Source organism: Mobula hypostoma, chromosome 12, assembly GCF_963921235.1.
Source record: "Mobula hypostoma chromosome 12, sMobHyp1.1, whole genome shotgun sequence".
Lineage (NCBI taxonomy): Eukaryota > Metazoa > Chordata > Chondrichthyes > Myliobatiformes > Myliobatidae > Mobula > Mobula hypostoma.
The window spans coordinates 50,074,321-50,096,325 of NC_086108.1; the positions used below are offsets into that span (position 1 = coordinate 50,074,321).

The 22,005-nt window shown below is 40.2% G+C and overlaps 1 protein-coding gene across 3 annotated transcripts in view; it reads left to right on the forward strand.

The window, feature by feature from the left end:
* smg7 (SMG7 nonsense mediated mRNA decay factor) overlaps window positions 1–22,005 on the forward strand; it is a 152,749-nt gene that overhangs the window by 63,703 nt on the left and 67,041 nt on the right. For all 3 annotated transcript variants that reach the window (XM_063064048.1, XM_063064051.1, XM_063064049.1), the window contains exons 12-14: window positions 2,158–2,218; window positions 6,213–6,332; window positions 11,822–12,242. In XM_063064048.1, the coding sequence (XP_062920118.1) occupies window positions 2,158–2,218; window positions 6,213–6,332; window positions 11,822–12,242 (602 nt within the window). The remainder of the gene's footprint in view (window positions 1–2,157; window positions 2,219–6,212; window positions 6,333–11,821; window positions 12,243–22,005) is intronic.

Sequence of the window (22,005 nt, forward strand, 5' to 3'; positions counted from 1 at the left end):
TCTGAAGCTTGCTCTGCCAATCAATGTGGCTGCAACCAGTGTGCCTCGAGCCTTCGGTTCTGTTCTGTGCTAGTTTCCAAGAGCTCTGGGTTACTCAGTTTTTCAAAAATTGCTCTACTTTCTCATGCCTCTGTTCAGCTAGCCTTCACAACCATCTAAGGCAAGAATTCTGGGGATTCACTGTACTTTGTAAGGAAAGAATTCCTACACCTCAATTTTAAATAACTGTTCCCTTGTAACAATATCCCCTTGTTTGAGACTTCCAATATAGTAAACCCATCGCAGCATCTACACTGATATCTACTTTGTCATGTACTGTTAGAATGTTGTGCATTTCAGCGAGATCACCACCATTCTTATTTTTGTCATGTGTCAGAGCAGACAGAAGCCAAGCACACAGAAACTGTCCAACTTGTCTGGTACCTCCTGACCCATGTATGGTAGATTTCTTTCAATCTTGAAGCACCACCTCAGAGAGGAGCTTATACTTGTAAGTATTAAGTACAGTTGCAAGAAAAAGTTTGTGAACCCTTTGCAATTAGTTGGTTTTCTGCATTACTCATAAAATATGGTCCAATCTACATCTAAGTCACAATAGTAGACAAACACAATCTGCCTAAATTAATAACACACAACCAATTGTACTACTTCTCGTCAATATTGAGCACACCATTTAAACAATCAAAGTCTATGTTCAAAAAAGGTATCTGAACCTTCTACAAAAGCTATTTGGAGTTTGGCATTGTAATCACTAAGATGAGATTGGAGGTGTGGGTTGTAGAGGTGTCCTGCTTTATAAAAAAAGACACGTAAATTCAGATTGCTGACAGAGCCTGCCCTTCTCAAGAAAGATCTGTTTATGTGCACCATGCCTCGATCAAAACAACTTTTTGGAGGACCTTAGAAGAAATGTAGAGATGCATGAAGCTGGAAAGGGCTACTAAAGAATTTCTAAGCACCTAAGTGTTCATCAGTCCACAGTAAGAAATTGTCTACAAATGGAGGAAATTCAGTACTGATGCTACTCTGCCTAGGAGTGGGTGTCCAACAAAGAGCACAACGTGAGATGCTAAAGGAGGTGGAAAATGAACCCAAGAGTAGCAGCAAAAGACCTGCAGAAATCTCTAGAAGTTGCTAAAGTCTCTGATCATGTGTCCACTGTAAGAAAAGCACTGAACAAGAATGGTGTTCATGGAAGGACACCACGGAGAAAACCACTGCTCTCCAAAAAAAGCATTGCTACACATCTCAGGTTTGCAAAAGACCACCTGGATGTTCCATATATTTCTGGGACAATGTTCTGTGACAGATGAGACGAAAGTTGAACTCTTCTGTAGAAATGCCCAGTGCTATGTTAGGAGGAAAAAGGGCACTGCACACCAATACCAAAACCTCATTCCAGCTGGTTTGGGCTTCTCTGCTGCCTCTGGCCCTGGACATTGAAGGGCATTTTACACGAGAATGTCAGGGTAGTAGTCCATCATCTCAAGCTTAATAGAAGTTGGATGATGCAACAAGACAATGATCCGAAACACAAGAATAAAATAAAAACAGAATAAAATGTTTAAAAAGAAAACAAAATTGTAGGTTGGAATGGCCAAGTCAGAGATCAGACCTTAACCCAATAGAGATGCTGTGGCATGACTTGAAGAGGGCTGTCATGCAAGGTATCCCAGAAATATTGATGAATTGAAACAGTTTTGTATGGAAGAATGGTCTAAAATTTATCCTAGCCTTTATGCAAGTCTGATCACAGCTACAGGAAACGTTTGGTGGAGGTTATTGCTGCTAAATGAGGTTCTACCAGTTATTAAATACAAGGGTTCACATATTTTTTCCAGCGCGGACTGTGATTAAATAATGTGTTAAATAAAGACGTGAAAAGTACAATTGTTTGTGTGTTAGTAGTTTAAGCAAATTGTGTTTGTTTTATTAATGTGACTTGGATGAAATTCGGACCACATTTTATGAGTAATTAATGCAGAAAGCCAGGTAATTACAAATGGTTCACAAACTTTTCTTGCAACTGTAAGAGGAGATTAACTAGGACTTAGACATTCTACCATATGTAAAACTATAAGTAACAGTTTTGTGTAATGTTTTTCCTGCTGCTAATTATATTATTTATCCCTTTCCCCTCTCTTTCCTCCCTTACAGCTACTCCTCTTCCTGAAGAATTTGAATTGCAGGGATTTCTTGCTCTCAGACCTTCACTAAGGTAAAAAAAAAAGGTTTATTAAAAGAAACAATCATAAAATGATTTCACTTGATTTGATATTTGGACCTGAATTATTTTAATTATCATGACAAATGTAATAGACTATGCAGAAAAGTGAACTCATGATCTCGACTCTCCTCTCCAATGTGCCATGTCAATAGCTTAAAATCAAACTTTTTTTTCTGGAAACTTCTAACCTGCCCCAAAACCTCAGGTGGATCATTTGAAAAAGTTAGCATGGAACTAGGGCATTAAGTTATTTACAACAGTAAATTTAATACCTGTGATAATGCTTCTGATCTGATTTTAGTTGTAGAATTTTACACTGCAGAAGGCAATTTGGTACCTGTGACTTCTGAAATGCTAACTGTATTTCCATTGTTCTGCTGCTTCTCCCCATCTATCTTTTGAATATTTAAATTTTTATCTACTCTTAAAAGTTGACTCTGTTGTTTCCACTCATATCATTGTATCCTAGACAATCTCCTTTTAATTTTTATTTTTAATCTATGGACTTCACTGTCACACTTGACACTTTATTCCTAGGCTACGTTACCAGACTGGATTTATGTAGTCTAAGTATTGCTTTATGCATATGATGTACTTCATTCTGAAACTACCTTGAGCAAGGAGCAGTATAGAATTCAGTGTTAATTTAAGTATTTTGTATGTTCTCTCAACAGTTTTTGTGCTTATTGTCCTCTACTGAAATGATTTGTTTAACAGATTGAAATAGCAAAAAGGAACAATTTCTGCAATGGATATTGTAAAATTGTATTCTTGTTAGTTGATTTTTACTACTATATTCAATAACTTCTGTAAAAATGAATTGTGTGCATCTGACTTAATGCAAGTTACTGTAGGATGTTGTTGAAAAAGCCACAGATCAATTACATGAAGTTTATATCCCGATTATCTAATGACTTTAAATAACACCCCCTCCAACTGCATTTGTGCCTCCAAATTTAACAGCTCAGGCTCATTTTAGACTCTTCTGTTAAAATTAATTGTTTAATATCAGCTGCTTTACCTCCCTCCACCTGCATCTCAGCGATGTGTCACTGAAACACATTCATGCCTTGATTAACTCCACATTTAATTATTACAGAGATTTCATAGACATTGTCCATTCTCTACATGGTGTAAATTTCAGCTCTTCTTGTACTAGGTTGATAATGTGATCACATGTCAAATCTGCTTGGCCACAATTTCTATCTGCAAGTTTTTTTAAGCTCATGGCTCCCAAGGCTAAAGTTCAAAACTTTTTAATATTTGCTTAAATCCATACATGGGCTTACCCTTACCCATAACCAGCTGGTATAATCTCCCCAGGAAGCAGTTCCCTTCTCCTCCGGTCCAACTTTGTAGTTGTTCTTTCAGTTACCTAAGGACTGCTCTTCAGTTTTAACAGTGGAGCACTCCTAAACATAAAAGAACAATGAAATAAAATAAAGTTTAGAATTCATTGCATTGTAATGTATTGATTAATGGACTGTTCTTGTGTTAATTTGTTGTTGATCGTAGGTCAGGGTTCAGCAAGAAAGAAATTGGATTTTTAAGCTTTGTTCAGATGCACAGTAGAAGTACACAAGACGTACTTTGCTGTCTAAAAGGACTAGGTAATTTCTAGTGATGATGAATGCTTCTGATTTTAATGGCATCAGTGTCATCTTGTTTGAAAGGCCTATTGAATCCAAAGTATACTGAATATGTCCAAATGTACTGAATTTCATTACATTTAGGTATTGGCATTAATTTGTGTAGCTTGAAATTACACCAGGTAATTCTGCTCCCTCTCAAGTTTAAGAACAGGCATAATTAATTTAAAGCCTTACTTATTTTTCTATTCAATAAGTAACTGCTAAACTTTATTACAATTTGCTAAACTTTATTACAATAATATTTACCTGGCCTTAACTTTTTTCCATTTGCTTACCCAATAGAATGGAAGCAACGGACAGAAGCTTTTGGAGGATTAAATTGTTTATTTTCATTTGCAATTTGTTTTTATATCAGTTTCCCAATTTAGCTGCCGTATGGCATTTTAATATTTTACTGACTTTTTTTCTGGTTTTCTGCATGAGAGGAAGTATTTCCATAGTTTTGGGCCCTAGTATTATTTGAAGTGTCTTAATTAGATATCTCTCATAATTTAAATTTGTGGGAATAAACCCAAGTGTGTGCAATACATTATTTTAACTGTGTTGAAATCAGTGGTCAGAGCCAAGTTCAAAATTTAATGAGCAGACTAACCAAGGCTGTTTATAATTGAGGCATTTTTATGGCAACTGACCTTGAAATAGAGATTAATATTCTGTGGATTTTTGGTATTAAATCGTATAGCTCTGATCCAGCTCTCTAATATGAGTACCTCAATGTACAAATATGTCTTCACACAGTTTCTGATTTCCAGCTCCTTAGAAAATATTTTGTTTTTCTTGGTTCCACACTGATGACCTCAAATTAATTTCCAACTCCCACAATATTTCTTATCTTGTCGATCTGCCTTCAGTTTATAGAAACATAGAAAACATACAGCACAATACAGGCCCTTTGGCCCACAAAGCTGTGCTGAACATGTCCCTACCTTCGAACTACCTAGGCTTTACCCATAGCCCTCTATTTTTCTAAGCTCTATGTAGCAGTCCAGGTGACCCTATCGTTTCCACCTTCACCACCGCTGGCAGCCCATTCCACGCACTCACCACTCTCTGTGGAAAAAAAAATTAAAAAATAATTTACCCCTGACATCTCCTCTGTACCCGCTTCCAAGCACCTTAAAACTATGTCCTGTCGTGCTAGCCATTTCAGCCCTGGGGAAAAGCCTCCTACTATCCACACAATCAATGCCTTTCATTATTTTGTACACCTCTATCAGGTCACCTCTCAACCTCCGTCGCTCCAAGGAGAAAAGGCTGAGTTCACTCAACCTATTCTCATAAGGCATGCTCCCCAATCCAGGCAACATCCTTGTAAATCTCCTCTGCACCCTTCCTATGGTTTCCACGTCCTTCCTGTAGTGGGGCAACCAGAATTGAGCACAGTACTCCAAGTGGGGTCTAACCAGGGTCCTATATAGCTGCAACATTACCTCTCGGCTCTGAAACTCAATCCCACGATTGACGAAGGCCAGTGCACTGTATGCCTTCTTAACTACAAGTCAACTTAGTCAACTACAAGTAGCAGCTTTGAGTGTCCTATGGACTCGGACCCCAAAATCCCTCTGATCCCCCATAGTGCCAAAAGTCTTACCATTAATACTATATTCTGCCATCATATTTGACCTACCAAAATGAACCACCTCACACTTACCTGGGTTGAACTTCATCTGCCATTTTATTTTTTGGTCTTCCTAACTTAATGTCTCAAAATTTGAATAAACATTTTTATTTAACCATGGTGAAGGTTCCTTTGGAACACCAAATATCATTGCTGCCAATTAACCTTTTAAATCTCACTGCTTCATACTTCATAATCAGTTTCTTATATTGTCTTGTTTACTTATTAATTATGTAGAACATTATTGAATATCTTCCAGTCACATAGCCACAAATTTTCCAATCTATGGGTCGAAGTCCTGAACCTTGTTTCAGTGTTTATTTTTCTCCCTCCCTCCATGCACCCATAGGATTGTATTATTGAATGTCAGTTTCCAATACCTCTATTTGTATATTGCTTTGAAATGGTTAATTCCACTATTCTCTGATGCTTTTCTGACTTTGGAGAGGGTGAGTAGTAGAGAAGTCTTAAAGTGAGATCTTTAAAATTGGGAATGATAGGATCCCAAAGTTAAATTATGCCCGTCTTGTTTCTTTGCATGGCTTTTAATCTTTTTTCCTGAAAAATGCTCTTTACTGAAGCTGTCAGATTGCTGTTTGGGTTTACATTTATCTTTAATTATCTAAGGACTTTTTTTTACTTTTATCACTTTCTGTTTTGTGTAATTAATCTGTTCAAGATGCTCTATACGTTGATGTATTTCATTCTTGTAAAGAAATCTGGATTTCTCGAGCGGGCACCAAGGAATAGTGGGCGACAAAGAAGGACAGCAACTAAGGACACGCCATCAGCGATTGCTTGCTTTGGGAAAATGGATAGCAGAAAATCATTCCAGGTATATATTTTTTTTTAGATTATGAGGACACTCAGTCCTCGTTTATTGTCATTTAGAAATGTATGCATTAAAAAATGATGCAATTTTCCTCCAGAATGATATCACAAGAAACACAGGACAAACCAAGACTAAAACTGACAAAACCACATAATTATAACATATAGTTACAACAGTGCAAAGCAATATCATAATTTGATAAAGAGAAGACCATGGGCATGGTAAAAAAAAAAGTCTTAAAGTCCCAATAGCCGCCTCATCTCACGCAGATGGTAGAATGGAGAAACTCTCCCTGCCATGAACCTCCAAGCGCAGCAAACTTGCCGATACAGCACCATTGGAAGCACCCGACTGCAGTGGACTCTGAGTCCGTCCGAAAACTTCGAGCCTCCGACCAGCCTCTCCAAGCACCATCCTCTGCCAAGCTCTTTGACCCTGCCCCGGCCGCCGAGCAACAAGCAAAGCTGGGGACTCGGGGCCCTCCCCTCCGGAGATTTCGGACTACCCAGTAGCAGCAGCAGCAAAGCAGGCATTTCAGAAGTTTTACCAGATGTTCCTCCATGCTCTCACGTCCGTCTCCATCAAATCAGGATTGTGCACGGCACCCTACTTGACAAATAACAGACATCACCACCGGAGTGCCTGCTGCGAGCTGTGTCGCGTCGCCATCTTCTCCTCTCCTCCATTTCTATTGTCACTGAATTGAGGGTTTTACAATCACTTCTTATGTGAGCAAATTACATTTGGCCGAAAGTAGCTATACACCAGGGAAAGGGAATTGGAATCATTTAGAATTTTCAAAATCAAAACAGTATTTGCTCTCTAATGACTCAGCAACTTTAGCCAATGGTGTTTGAGCCTTACAGACATGCAGGGTCCTCAGTTTGATCTCAGATTTGCATGAAAATAGTGTCTATCGTTAACCAACACACATAAAAAATGTTGGTGAACGCAGCACTGGTCCTTATTTTTTTTAAAAAAAGCAACTGCTCGACTGGCAGCACCCACAAAAAGCTTAAGGAACTCAGCAAGCCTGGCAGCATTTATGGAGAAAAGTAAACAATCGATGTTTTGGGCCAAGACCCTTCATCATTACTGGGGAAAAAAAGATGAGAAGTTAGAGCGAGAAGGTGGGAGGAGGGGAGGAAAATTTACAAAGTGTTAGGAGATAGGTGAAACCTGCGAAGGGGAAGGATGAAGTAGAGAGCTGGGAAGTTGATTGGTGAAGGAGATAAAGACTGTGGAAGAAAAGGAAGGGGGAGGAGCACCAGAAGGAGGTGATGGGCAAGTAAGGAGATAAAGTGAAAGAGAGGAATGGTAATGGTGAAGGTGGGGAGGTAGGAGGAGGGGGGAGGCAATTACCAGAAGTTCAAGAAATCGATGTTCATACTATCAGTTTGGAGGCTACCCAGATAGAATAAAGCGTATTGCTCTTCCAACCTAAGTGTGACCTCATCGTGGCAGTAGAGGAGGCCATGGACTGGCGAAATGGGAAGTAGAATTGTAATGAGTGGCCACTGGGAGATCCAATGTTGTTTGAGCCTTAGAGCATTTCTGATGGGTGGAGCATAAGAGCTTGGCAAAGCAGTCTCCCAGTCTTTGTTGGGTCTCACTGATATACAGGAGGCCACACTGGGAGCACCAGACATAGTATATGACCCCCAACGGGCTCACAGGTGAAGTGTTACCTCACCTGGAAGGACTGTTTGGGGTCCTGAATAAGAGTGAGGGAGAAGGTGTAGGGGCAGGCATGGCACTTGTTTCACTTGCAACGATAAGTGCCAGGAGGGAGATCAGTGCGGAGGGATGAATGGAGAAGGGAGTCGCGTAGAGAGCAATCCCTGCAGAAAGCGGAAAGTGGCCGGGGGGGGGGGGGAGGTAGATGTGCTTGGTGGTGGGATCCCGTTGGAGATGGCGAAAGTTGCAGAGAATTATGTGCTGGATGCGGAGACTAGTTGGGTGGTAGGTGAGTACAAGAGGGAACCCTGCCCCTCGTGCGGTGGCAGGAGGATGGATGAAGGCACACGTGTCTGAATTGGAAGAGTTGCAGATGAGGGCAGCATTGATGTTGGAGGAAGGAAAGCCCCTTTCTTTGAAGAAGGAGGACATCTCATTAGTTCTGCAATGAAAAGCCTTATCTTGAGAGCAGATGTGGCAGAGATGGAAGAATTGAGAGAAGGGGATAGCATTTTTACAAATAACAGGTTGGGAAGAGGAATAGTCCAGTAGCTGTGAGAATCAGTGGGTGTATAATAGATGTCAGTAGATAAACTGTCTCCAGAGATTGAGAAAGGGGAGGGAGGTGTCGGAAATGGACCAGGTAAATTTGAGGGCAGCTGGAGGCAAAGTTGATGAAGTCGACGAGCTCAGCAAGGGTGCAGGACGCAGCCTTAATGCAATCCAAAAGTTAGGGAGTGATAATAGTATAGTCATAGTCAATTTTAATTTTAATTTTTAGTAAATTGCTGCCAGGTTTTGGAATTTTGATTTGACATGATGTGCAATGTTTTGTTTAGATTAGCTCAACAAATCCTACTTCAATACTTAATTTTTTTTAAATTTAGAAAATGAGACATTTAAATGTGAAAACAGTTGTAGGGGCTAAATACGTTTTCAAGGCACTGTATCTCTAGCCACAAATACTTTTTGGCCTGATGATTGTTCCTAGTATTTTCTGTTTAGTACATCTAACAATCTATTCTAATACATTAGAGCAGAATCAGTCTGTTCAGCCCATTGAGTCTCCTGCCTTCTCTACATAACATTTAAGTTCTGGATGCTATATTGATACATTTGCAATTCAAAAAAATTATAATACTGAAATGCATGGAAATTAAATTAAACTCTGTAAATGTATCTCAAATGTATAGGTTTAGGATTTAGGTACACTGCGTTTTACTAAGTTTATAAATAGGGTGTATTTTGTGACAGTCTAGGTTACTCAGCCCTTAAAACCACATTTTTATACCCGAATTCCATCCGGATACTTACTTTCTTCATGCTTCATAACTCAGCCTCAAAAAATCTTAGTTCTAGTTTTCAAATTTATCAAATGATCAACCCTAAACTTTTAGAGAATGAATGTTTCAGATTTTATTTTTTATTTTAGTAATACAGTGTGGAGTCGGTCCTTTAAACCATGCCGCCCCAGTAATCCCTGATAAACCCGATTAACCTAATCACAAGACAGTTTTACAGTGAGCAGTTAGCCTACCCAGTGGGAGGAAACCAGAGGACCCAGAGAAAACCCTTGCATTCCATGGAGAGGATTTGCAGTGATTTCTTACAGAAAGGCACCAGAATTGAACTCCAGAACACCCAGAGCTGTAGTAGTATTGCACTAACCACTATGCTACCATATTTTCACACGCTTTATTTGAAGAAAATAACCCAAGGAGAATGAACAGGTGCAGGCCAGCAGTCCCTCGAACCTGCCATCACATTCAGTAAGATTACACCTCATTTGATCTGGTCTCATTCACTTTATTTTCTGGCCCCTATAATCCTCCAATGTCCTTCAATCCATGTCTCCAAACATCAAAAGATCAAACATATCTTTTTTTTTCAAATATTGCAACCAAAGGAGGAAGAGGTTTAATTCTTTTTATCTTTAATATTTGTGGTTCAGGGTGAAAGTATTTAAAGTTAGTCCAATGCTTTGTGAAAGAAATATAATAAGGACAATGAGTAGGAATATACATGGAATACACTACTTGATACCACCCCTGAGTTTTAATTTTACAATTGCCCTTATTCTGCACTTTTCTGTCAGAGGAACCAATTTCTCTCATCTTCCTTACTAAGTCAGTGGATCATCTTAAACAATTAATACTCTTTGATTTACTATACCCAATTAAATTCAATTTAAATACTCTACTCGCTTAACACTGATAACTGTGCAGCTAAGTACAGTTCCGTTGCCATATTTAAGATCGCTGATGACACCACTGTCATTGATGGTGACAAATTAGCATATAGATGGGAGATTGAAACTCTGGCTGAGTGGTGCCACAACAGCAACCACCTCTCACTCAATGTCAGCAAGACAAAGGAGCTGATTACTCACTTCAGGAGGAAACGAAGTCCATGAGCCAGTCCTCATCAGAGAATCAGACGTGGAGAGGATCAGCAACTTTAAATTCCATTTCAGAGGATCTAGTGCTCTACTTCCTTAGAAGTCTGCGAAGGTTCAGCATGACATCTAAAACTTTGAGAAACTTCTACAGATGTGTGGTGGGAGTATAATAATTGGTTGCATGACATCTTGGTATGGAAACACCAATACCTTAAATGAAAATCCTACAAAAAGTAGCTGATCTGGCCCAGTCCATCATGAGTAAAGACCTCCCTACCTTTGAGCACATCTATACAAAGTGCTGTTGCAGGAAAGCAGCATCCATCGTCAGGGACCCCCACCATCCTAGTTACTGCCGTCAGGTTACAGAATGTACAGGAGCCTCAGTACTCACACCACCAGGTTCGGGAATTGTTATTACCCCTCAACCATCAGATACTTGAACCAGCGGGGATAACTTCATTCAACTTCACTTGCCTCATCATTGAACGTCCCACAACCTATTGGATTCACTTACAATGATTCATCTCATGTTCTCAATATTTATTGCTAATTTATTAATATTATTTCTTTATTTTTCTTTTGTATTTGCACATTTTGTTGTCTTTTACACATTGGTGTTTGTCTTGTTGGGTGCCGTCTTTCACTGATTCTATTGTGGTTTTTGGATTTACTTAGTATGTCTGTAAGAAAAATAAATCTCAGCATTGTATATGATGACATAATGCCTTATAATAAAAGTTAACTTTGAACAGTTTAGTTTATGCAAACCATCATAATGTAATCCTTTTATTCCCTTAAATTATAATATAATCACTTTGCTTCACTTTGTTATATAAAGAGGTTGGACAAACTTGATTGTTTACTCTAGAGCATGAGAGGCTAAGGGGAGACTTGATGAGGCATGTAAAATTATGAGAGCCATCGATATGGAAATATCAAATACTGGAGGAGATAGCGGGAGAAAGGTTATAGGAGATTAACCTGGTAGGATTTTTTTTATGCAGAGAGTGGTAGGTGCCTGAAATTGTTATTCCAGGGAAATTGTTATAAGCAGATAAGATAGCAATATTTAAGGGGCATTTAAACACATGAGTAAGTAGGGAAATGAGGGCAGGTAGAATCTGCACTCAAGTGATGTGCATGCAGATGTGCAGTTTAAGTTAGTATTTTGATCAGTACATACATTGAGGGAAGAAGGCCCTTTTCCTGAGCTGTATTGTTCCATGTTAGTGTAGATTATACATAGATAGATAGATATAATTTATTAATCCCGAGGGAAATTTGGATTCACTACAGCCGCACCAACCAAGAATAAAGCGTAAATATAGCAATACAAAAACCCCAACAATCAGACAACAAAATGCAAGCTATGTTTCATTTAATATATTTTCTTGCAATTTCTTTTATTTCCTAGGCTTATCCAGAGCAGAAATGAAGAAGGTAAACTACTGTTCATAACTGACATCCCAGAACTGGCTAATGAAGAGCCATCTGAAATAAAGGATAGCCTGATTTTGCTGGAATCTCCATTTTCAGAACCAACTGAGATTAGTCAAGGTTTAAAGTCTGTTTTGTCATCAGGCAAGACTCAGAGTAACAGTTCAGAAAATGGAGAGAAACTGGTTACCTTCAAGGAAAATATCAAACCACGAGAACAGAACCGGAATCATCATCAAAAAGAAGGCATGAAGGAAAGGTGGGACTTCAACAAAGGAAATGATATTACAAATAAAATGGATGTAAAAAGAGATAGCAATAAAAGAAAGACTGAACCAAAGAAAAATAATCAGGACAAGAACCTGGAGCATGCTCGGAAGCAGAATGTGGCAGTGCAGGTAAGGACTTGCTTACTGGATTGAAATTATGCAATTTCTTGAGCTGGAAGTAAATCTTTCATTTAGAAATTAATTGCTTCTAAAAATTCAGTAGCAGGGTTGAAATCTCGTTTTCAATAACTTGATCGTGACTAAGAGAGCACTGCACTTTCATGCTAGTCAGTGCATTTGGTTTACTGTCTCATAATTTATCTCAAAGTACAGACGAGTTCTGGAAGTATTAAATTAAGGCATTCACTGCTGTCACTGATGAGCGTTGAAGAGATTCATGCAAAAGCAGCACAGTATAGTTACCCTTGATGTCCTGGCTGATGACTAAAACTAAACACTTTCATTATTTGTTGCAGCTTGCAGTGTGCAATTTACTTTATCTTCTCTTAATGACAACATTAGCATCACTCAAAAAGAAAGCATTATCAGGTCATCAAGTTGTTTATTTCCCTCTGTAGATACTGCCTGACTTGCTGAGTTCCTCCATTTTTTATGTATTGGGCTAAGTTGGTTAACTGGTTGCAGTGATGATCATTATGGATCACTGGCCATGATCAGCCAAATCTAATGTAAAATAATAAAATGAGGTTCTTTATTCTGAACAGTCAGAATTTCAGTTTAATTTCTCATCATGCTGAGGATGTTCTACGAGTCTGTGGTGGCCAGTGCTATCATGTTTGCTGTTGTGTGCTGGGGCAGCAGGCTGAGGGTAGCAGACACCAACAGAATCAACAAACTCATTTGTAAGGCCAGTGATGTTGTGGGGATGGAACTGGACTCTCTGACGGTGGTGTCTGAAAAGAGGATGCTGTCCAAGTTGCGTGCCATCTTGGACAATGTCTCCCATCCACTACATAATGTACTGGTTGGGAACAGGAGTACATTCAGCCAGACTCATTCCACCGAGATGCAACACAGAGCGTCATAGGAAGTCATTCCTGTCTGTGGCCATCAAACTTTACAACTCCTCCCTTGGAGGGTCAGACACCCTAAGCCAATAGGCTGGTCCTGGACTTATTTCCTGGAATAATTTACATATTACTATTTAACTATTTATGGTTTTATTACTATTTAATTATTTATGGTGCAACTGTAACGAAAACCAATTTTCCCCGGGATCAATAAAGTATGACTATGACTATCAAGAGGTGGTAGCACTGACACAGCAGCATGTGCCACGTTAAAGTGCCAGTGTAGATTATAAACTTGAATTGTGCAGTAAGACTATGAGCCAATAGTTTTATAACTCTAGCATGAATATGTTGATGTTAATTTTTATTTAGATAGTATTTTAACAATTTTGATTACTCTATTCCAAAAAATGGATAATAGTGACATGTATCTAAATTTTATTGAAAATCCATCATGTAAATGTACAGTGAAACCAATAATGTGTTACATTATTTATTTGGGAATCCCAATAGTTCAGCAACTGAACACTGGGTGCTAATGTCCATACTCTTAACAGGCCAGGGCCCTGGTTCCTGAGCTCCCAGAAACAATGAGACACCCTTACCAGACTCATAGTTTAAGTTCAAGTTTGTTGTTTTGGGTAGAAATACCTTGAAAATTAGCCTTTTTTTCCAGCAGCACAGTACATTACAAACAAGACTTAAATTGTATGTAACTTACACAGCAAAATAAATAAAAACAGGAGATGCTGCAGATGTTGGAAATCTTGAGGAATACACATAAAGTGCTGCAGGATCTCACTGAGTCGGGCAGCATCTAAGGAAAGGAATAAACAGTTGAAGTTTCGGGTCAAGGCCCATCATCGGGACTGGAGAGAAAGGGTGGAGAATCTGGATGAAGGTGGAGGGAGGAGGGTGTACAATCTGGCAGGTGTTGGTGAAATCAGTTGAGGGAAAAACTGAGTGGGTGGAGCAGAGGGATGAAGTGAGAAACTGGGAGGTGTTAGGTGGAAGAGGTAATGATCTGAAGGAGGAATATGATCTGAGAAGACAGTGGACCGTAGGAGAAAGAGATGAAGGAGGGGCACCAGATGGACGTGATGGATGGGTGAGGAGAAGGGGTGAGAGAGGAGCTAGAAAGAATGAAAGGGGAGGGGGAAGAAATTACTGAAATTAATGTTCATGGTATCAGGTTGGAGGAGGGTACCCAGACAGAATACAAGGTGCTGTTCCTCCAGCCTGTAAATGACCTCTTGTGGCAGTAGAGGAGGCCATGGAATGACATGTCAGAATGAATAGTTGAATTGAAAATCCAGCCTTTTGTGGTGCCTTGATGAAGCCGACTCCAAATCTATGTCATCTCTCACCCACACCAAGAGAATCGATAATAGTAGACCACCCCAACATACTCACAGGTGAAGTGTTGCCACACTGCGAAGGACAGTTTGGAGCCCTGAATGGTGGTGAGGGAGGAGGTGTGGCACTGTTCTGCTTGCAGGGATAATTGCCAGGAGGAAAATCGGTGGGGAGGGATGAATGTACAAAGGAGTCACATAGAGAGTGATCTCATGAAAGTGGAGAGTGAGGTGGAGGGGTAGATCCCATCATAGTTGGCAGGAGTTATGGAAATGATGTACTGGATACAGAGGCTTGAGAGGTGGTAGGTAAGTACATGGGGAACCCTATCCCTATTACGGTGGTAGGAGGATGGGGTGAGGGCAGATGTGTGGGAAATGGAGGAGATATGGGTGAGGGCAAGATTGATGGTGGTGGAAGGGAAACCCTGTTCTTTGAAGAAGGAGAACATCTCACATGTTCTAGGATGGAAAGCCTCATCCTGAGATGAAGTAACAGAAAAGAGAATAGCATTTTTACAAGTGACAGGGTGAAGAGGTATTGTCAAGATAGCTGGGAGTGTCAGTAGGTTTGAAAAGATTATCAGAAGTTAGTTTGTCTCCAAAGATCGAGAAAGGGAGAGAAGTGAGAGAGGGCAGGGTGGAGCTAAATTAGATGAAATTGGAGAGCTCAACATGGGTGGAGGAAGCAGTACCAACATTAATGCAATTTGAGGGGAAAGATAGTCCAAAGCTTTTCAGGGTCAGTTGTTGGCATTGGGACACAAGCTGTTGTTGAATCTTGAGGTGTGGGTCTTCAAGCTCCTGTCTCTTCTGCATGATGACAGCCACAAGAAGAAGGCATGGCCCGAATGGTGATGTTTCTTTCTTGAAACATCCCTGTTATAGATAAACCATATACATAAACATTATGTACTGGGGCCCCAGTTCATCTGTTCTCATTAAATAGTATTCATTGGAAAATTTATTATTCTACTGTGTGTTTTTAATGAAAATAACGTCCAGTTATCTTGAAAATGTACTAATTTGGCACCACCAAAGTCCTAGGTGTGCCAGATTAAGTATTTTACTGCATCTTTAATCTTCAGCATAAATTACTAGTTTCATTAAAAAGTTTTTAATTTGTAATTGTGATTTGTCCCTGAATTGTTTTATAACCTGTTTTGATTATTTAAGAAAGATTATCATGATTCAGTGCTCAGCTCAGAAAATTAGAAGTGGTCAATGGAGAATCTGGTTCACAAAGTGCAAAGATAATACAAGCTGACTTTATAATATGCCAGGACGCATACAGAATCTGTCTTTTTGTTCTTTTAAAGGTGTGCAAAACATAAAACATGACTAAAACATGATGCTTAAGACAAGGAACTTAAAGGTCTAATTTAAACACAGGGAACTGGAGTTAAGAGAAGTGAACTGGCCATGTTGCATTGGAGAGTTTCATTAAAATGCCTGACAATGCTTAACATTTAAGGATAAAATGCTGGAACTGCAAAAGTGAACATTGCTTTCTGGAGCAAAGTACAAAGCAAAAATTGAGACTGTTAATGGTTTACAAATTAAAATAAGTACAGTCTTATATTCAGAATGGAGCCACTTGATGTTTTCAGAAAATGTAGCAGGCCTGAACACTGGTGGAAGTCTAGAATTTAGTTTACAAAAAGGAGTAAGAGTTCAATGGAAAGTGGAAGTAAGAAGTACAAGTAAACTTGCAAGGAAGATAGACTGCAGAACTATCTGCAAGTATGTTTTTTTAAAAAAATTAGTGAAAGCAAATGTCTTGCAGTCAGAAAAATGGGAACTTACAGTGGGGAACAAAAATATTAGAGCAGTTTAACAAATACTTTGTGATCTTCATTTAAGAGGACATGCTTAACTTAACAGGAATGTAAGGGAACCAATTGTCAGATGAGTTAGGGGAAAGAGTGCCCAGGTATTAACAGTATACATCAGTGATTTAGAGGAGGGAGTCAAATGAGACCTGTAAGCTTGCTGACAATGTTTAACTTAATAGGGTTGTGAGGATGATGCAAAGAGCTTTTAAAGTGATTTAGACAATATGAATGGAAAAATATAAGGCAGGTGCAGCATAACAGAGATAAATGAAGTAAAGTTAGAGTACAGGTTTCCTCCGCCATCCAAAGGTAGAGCATTCCTATGAAATGGTTCATAAGCCGAAATGTCGTAAAGCGAAGAAGCAATTACTATTTATTTATATGGGAAAATTTTGTGAGCGTTCACAGACCCAAAAATAACCTAACAAATCATGCCAAATAACACACAAAACCTAAAATAACAGTAACAAATAGTAAAAGCGGGAATGATATGATAAATACACAGCCTATATAAAGTAGAAATACTTTTCCACAATCATTACTGAACTGTTCTCCATAGCGAAAATCTCACGCAAGCGCCGTCGGCAGAAAATCTCACGCAAGCGCTGTTGGCAAAAACACGGCGCAAGTGCTCTCCAGTAACCTTTAAGCTATGAAGCTGCCAAATCATACTAAACAGCACGTAAAAATACACAGCCGATGTAAAGTAGAAATAATGTATGTACAGTGTAGTATCACTTGGGGGAATCGGGACAACGCCGAGCACACTGATAATGGTGTGTTAGGCTGAGTCGTCGCAGGTTGGCTGGTGCAGTGGCCCCACCCTCCAGCCTGCTGACAGATACCGAACCGCGAAGCATGCAGGGGTCCAGCGGTGCCGGGAGGCACACAGCACATCTTTAAGAAAAAAAGCCAAAATAAACATGTTAATTAGTTAGGTGCTGCCTGGCATGTAATTGTCGGCCCAGATCATTGCCGATTGCATCGCCTTTGATCTGGGCCGACATTTACGTGTGGGGCAACACCTAATTAATTAGCATGTTTATTTCGGCTTTTTTCTTAAAGATGTGCTGTGTGCCTCCTGACTACTGATGCATTCTCTGCGAATCGGTACAGTATCTGTCCGTGGCCTGGCTGTTGGGGTGGTGGGACACTGGGGTGTCATCTCGTCGTCTGTTTCCATTAGAGCAGACAGCTTATCTTCTCCTATGACTGCCCGCCTCGATGTCGAAGGTCAAGGTTCGTTGTCTGCTGTGGCTGATGTGGAAGGCTTGCTTGACTGCTGAGCCTCGCGCATTTTTCTATCACACAGTTCTTTGTAAGGACTCAAACCATGCTGCAAATATCTCCTAAACCTACGTACCCTTTCAAAATTAAAATCGTACTTATCATTGCAGCGAAAATCTCACGCAGTTGCTTCACGTTCATTTCGCTACTGCATTCGGTTTCGATTGTTATCCTTTCCTCTTCCAATTGCATCAGCTCTTCATCTATCAGTTCTTGGTCATGGGATGCCAAAACCTCTTCAACATCATGTTCGTCAGCTTCCACAAGCTGAACTCACTTTGTCCTTGGTTCATCACGATCAAAACGCTTAATTATGTCTAGTTTTACACTAAGTGTAACACCCTTAAGAGCTCTTTTAGGCTTTTCCAGTACCTTAGAACTCATCTTGCAAACGGCTGCTCACAGGCTCGTGTTTAAGCAATGCCGTTCTGAATCCGGGGGAGAGCGGCTGCTCGGGGTGTGCGCTGCCTTTTATCACACACTGATTTTTTTCGCGCGCTGATTTTTTATCGCGCGCTGCCTTTTTTCATAACAGTGAAAACACCTTCTGAAAGCGAAAACAGGGTGCTAATGTAGATCTTTTGTAGCAGTGAGGTTTCGTAAAGCGAACATTCGAAAAGCAGGGGACACCTGTATTACTTAAATGCTAGTAGAAAAAAATTGCTGTACCAGCGGATTTGGTAATCTGGTTAGTGAAAGCAAACATACAGCAAGCAATTAAGGTAAATAGGATGTTGATCTTTATTGCAAGGGTTTTCAATTTTCAAATATAGGAGCAAGGAATTTTGCGAAGATTGTCCATGTCCTTGGTGAGACTATACCTGGAGTATTGTGTGCAGATAGGATCTCCTTACTTAAGAATCTATATATCTGCCTCTGAACAAGTATAATCAAGGTTTGCCAGACTGATTCCTAGAATGGCAGGTAGTGATTTGGGGAAAGATTGAATTAGCTCAGCCTATGTTCACTAAAGATCTGCAGAATAAGATCACATTGAAACAGCTAAAAATTCTTTCAGGATTAAACAGACTGGATATGGCAAGGATATATCTCCTGATTGGATGGTGTTGAGGACAAGGGATTACAGTCTCAAGATATGGTACAAAACAGGATTGAGATGAGAAGAGATATTTTCTCTCGTAGGATTATGAACATGTGGAATTTTCTCAATGCATAATATGGTGAAAGCCAAATACATTTACAAAGAGACCAATACTTTTCTAAATATGAAGAGATAATGAAAATACAGTTGGTATATGTATTGAAATGTAAGATCAGCTGTGATCTTTTTGAATGGGAAACTGTTTTAGAGAATTGAATGTCCTCCTGCTCCTATTTTCTACATTTCCATATGTACACTGAGATAAAGGAACATGATTAATGACAAATCATTGTAATTTTAAAAAAATGCCAAACTGCATGTGAACAGTTAATGTCCCTTTCAGAGCACTCTTAATGTAGGATAGCCATAAGACCATAAGATATAGGAGCAGAAGTGGGCCATTTGGCCCATTGAGTCTGCTTTGCCATTCAATCATGGGCTGATCCAATTCTTCCAGTCATCCCCATTCCCCTGCCTTTTCCCTATACCCTTTGCTGCCCTGGCTAATCATGAACCTATCTATCTCTGCCTTAAATGCACCCAATGACTTGGCCTCCTGCTCGTGGCAACAAATTCCACAGATTTACCACCCTCTGACTAAAGTAATTTCTCCACATCTCTGTTCTAAATGGACGTCCTTCAATCCTGAAGTCATGCCATCTTGTCCTAGACTACCCTACCATGGGAAATAACTGCCATATCTAATCTGTTCCGGCCTTTTAACATGCAGAATATTTCTATGAGATTTCCCCCCTCATTCTCCTGAACTCCAGGGAATATAGGTTTCCCCCGCCATCCGAAGGTAGAGTGTTCCTATGAAACAGTTCGTAAGCCGAAATGTAAAGTGAAGAAGCAATTACCATTTATTTATATGGGAAAATTTTGTGAGCATTCGCAGATCTAAAAATAACCTAGCAAATCATGCCAAATAACACATAAAACCTAAATTAACAGTAACATATAGTAAAAGCAGGAATGATATGATAAATGCACAGCCTATATAAAGTAGAAATACGTTTCCACAATCATTACTGCACTGTTTTCTGTAGTGAAAATCTCACGCAAGCGCTGTTGGCAAAAACACGGCGCAAGCGCTCTCCAGTAACCTTTAAGCTATGAAGCTGCCAAATCATACCAAATAACATGTAAAAATACACAGCCTATATAAAGTAGAAATAATGTATGTACAGTGTAGTATCACTTACCGGAATCGGGAAGACAGCGCCGAGCACACTGATGATGGTGTGTTAGGCTGAGTCAGAGTTTGGGTGGTGCAGTGGCCCCCCCCCCCCCCGGGCCGCCGAGCAATACATTGCCGTGAAGCATGCAGCGGTGCAGCGGTAGCCGGGAGGCACACAGTACATCTTTAAGAAAAAAGCCGAAACAAACATGCTAATTAATTAGGTGCCGCCCGGCACGTAATTGTCTGCCCAGATCAGTGCCGATTTCCGATTGCGTCGTCTCTGATCTGGGCCGACAATTACGTGTTGGCGGCACCTAATTAATTAGCATGCTTATTTCGGCTTTTTTCTTAAAGATGTGCTGTGTGCCTCCCGGCTACCGTTGCATTCTCCGCGAATTGGTATCTTTCCATGGTCTCGGGGTTGGGTGGTGGGACACTGGGGTGTCATCTCGTCATCGTCTGTTTCCATTAGGGCAGGCGGCTCATCTTCTATCTCTGCCCGCCTCGATGTTGAAGGTCGAGGTTCGTCGTCTGCTGTGGCTGATGTGGAAGGCTTGCTTGACTGCTGAGCCTCGCGCATTTTTCTATCACACAGTTCTTTGTAAGGACTCAAACCATTCTGCAAATATGCCCTAAACCGACGTACCCTTTCAAAATTAAAGTCGTACTTTATCATTACTCATTCGGTTTCGATTGTTATCCTTTTTTCTTCCAGTTGCATCAGCTCTTCATCTATCAGATCTTGGTCGTGGGATGCCAAAACCTCTTCAACATCATGTTCGTCAGCTTCCACAAGCCAAACTCACGTTGTCCTTACTTCGTTCACCACAATCAAAACGCTTAATTATGTCTAGTTTTACGCTAAGTGTAACACCCTTACGAGCTCTTTTAGGCTTTTCCAATACCATAGAACTCATCTTGCAAATGACTGCTCACAGGCATATGTTTAAGCAATGCCGGCTAGAATGCTGTTCCGAATCCGGGGGAGAGCAGCTGCTCGGGGCGCGCGCTGCTTTTTTTTCGTAACAGTGAAAACACCTTCTGAAAGCGAAAACAGGGTTCTAATGTAGGTCTTTTGTAACAGTGAGGTTTTGTAAAGTGAACATTCGAAAAGCGGGGGACACCTGTACAGCCCAAGAGCTGCCAGACGTTCCTCATACAGTAACCCTTTCATTCCTGGAATCATTCTTGTGAACCTTCTCTGAACCCTCTCCAATGTCAGTATATTCTTTCTAAAATAAAAAGCCCAAACTGCACACAATACTCCAAGTGTCTCATGAGTGCCTTATAGAGCCTCAACATCACATCCCTGCTCTTATATTCTTTACTTCCAGAAATGAATACCAACATTGCATTTGCCTTCTTCACCATCGACTCAACCTGGAGGTTAACCTTTAGGGTAGCCTGCACAAGGACTCCCAAGTCTCTTTGCATCTCTGCAATTTGAATTCTCTCCCCATCAAAAATAATAGTATGCCCGTTTATTTCTTTCATCAAAGTGCACGACCATACACTTTCCAACATTGTCTTTCATTTGCCACTTCTTTGCCCATTCCCCTAAATATCTAATCCTCTCTGCAGGCTCTCTGTTTCTTCAACACTACCTGCTCCTCCACCTATCTTTGTATCATCGGCAAATTTAGCCACAAATCCATTAATTCCATCGTCCAAATCATTGACATACATTGTAAAAAGCAGCGGTCCCAACACCGACCCCTGTGGAAATCCACTGGTAACCGGCAGCTAGTCAGAATAGGTTCCTTTTATTCCCACTCTCTATTTTCTGCCAATCAGCTAATACTCCCCCTTGCTAGTAACTCTCCTGTAATTCCATGGGCTCTTATCTTGCTAAGCAGCCTCCAGGGTTCCAATGTTTCAGACGTGATAGAAGCAGAGGAATGAAGGTGGGGGGGTGGGTGGCATTGCTGGTCAGGGAAAATGTTACAGCAGTGCTCAGGCAGGTCAGATTAGAGGGCTTGTCTACTGAGGCCATCTGGGTGGAGCTGAGAAACAGGAAAGGTATGACCACATTAATGGGGTTGTATTATAGACCGCCCAATATTCAGTGAGAATTGGAGGAACAAATCTGCAGAGAGATA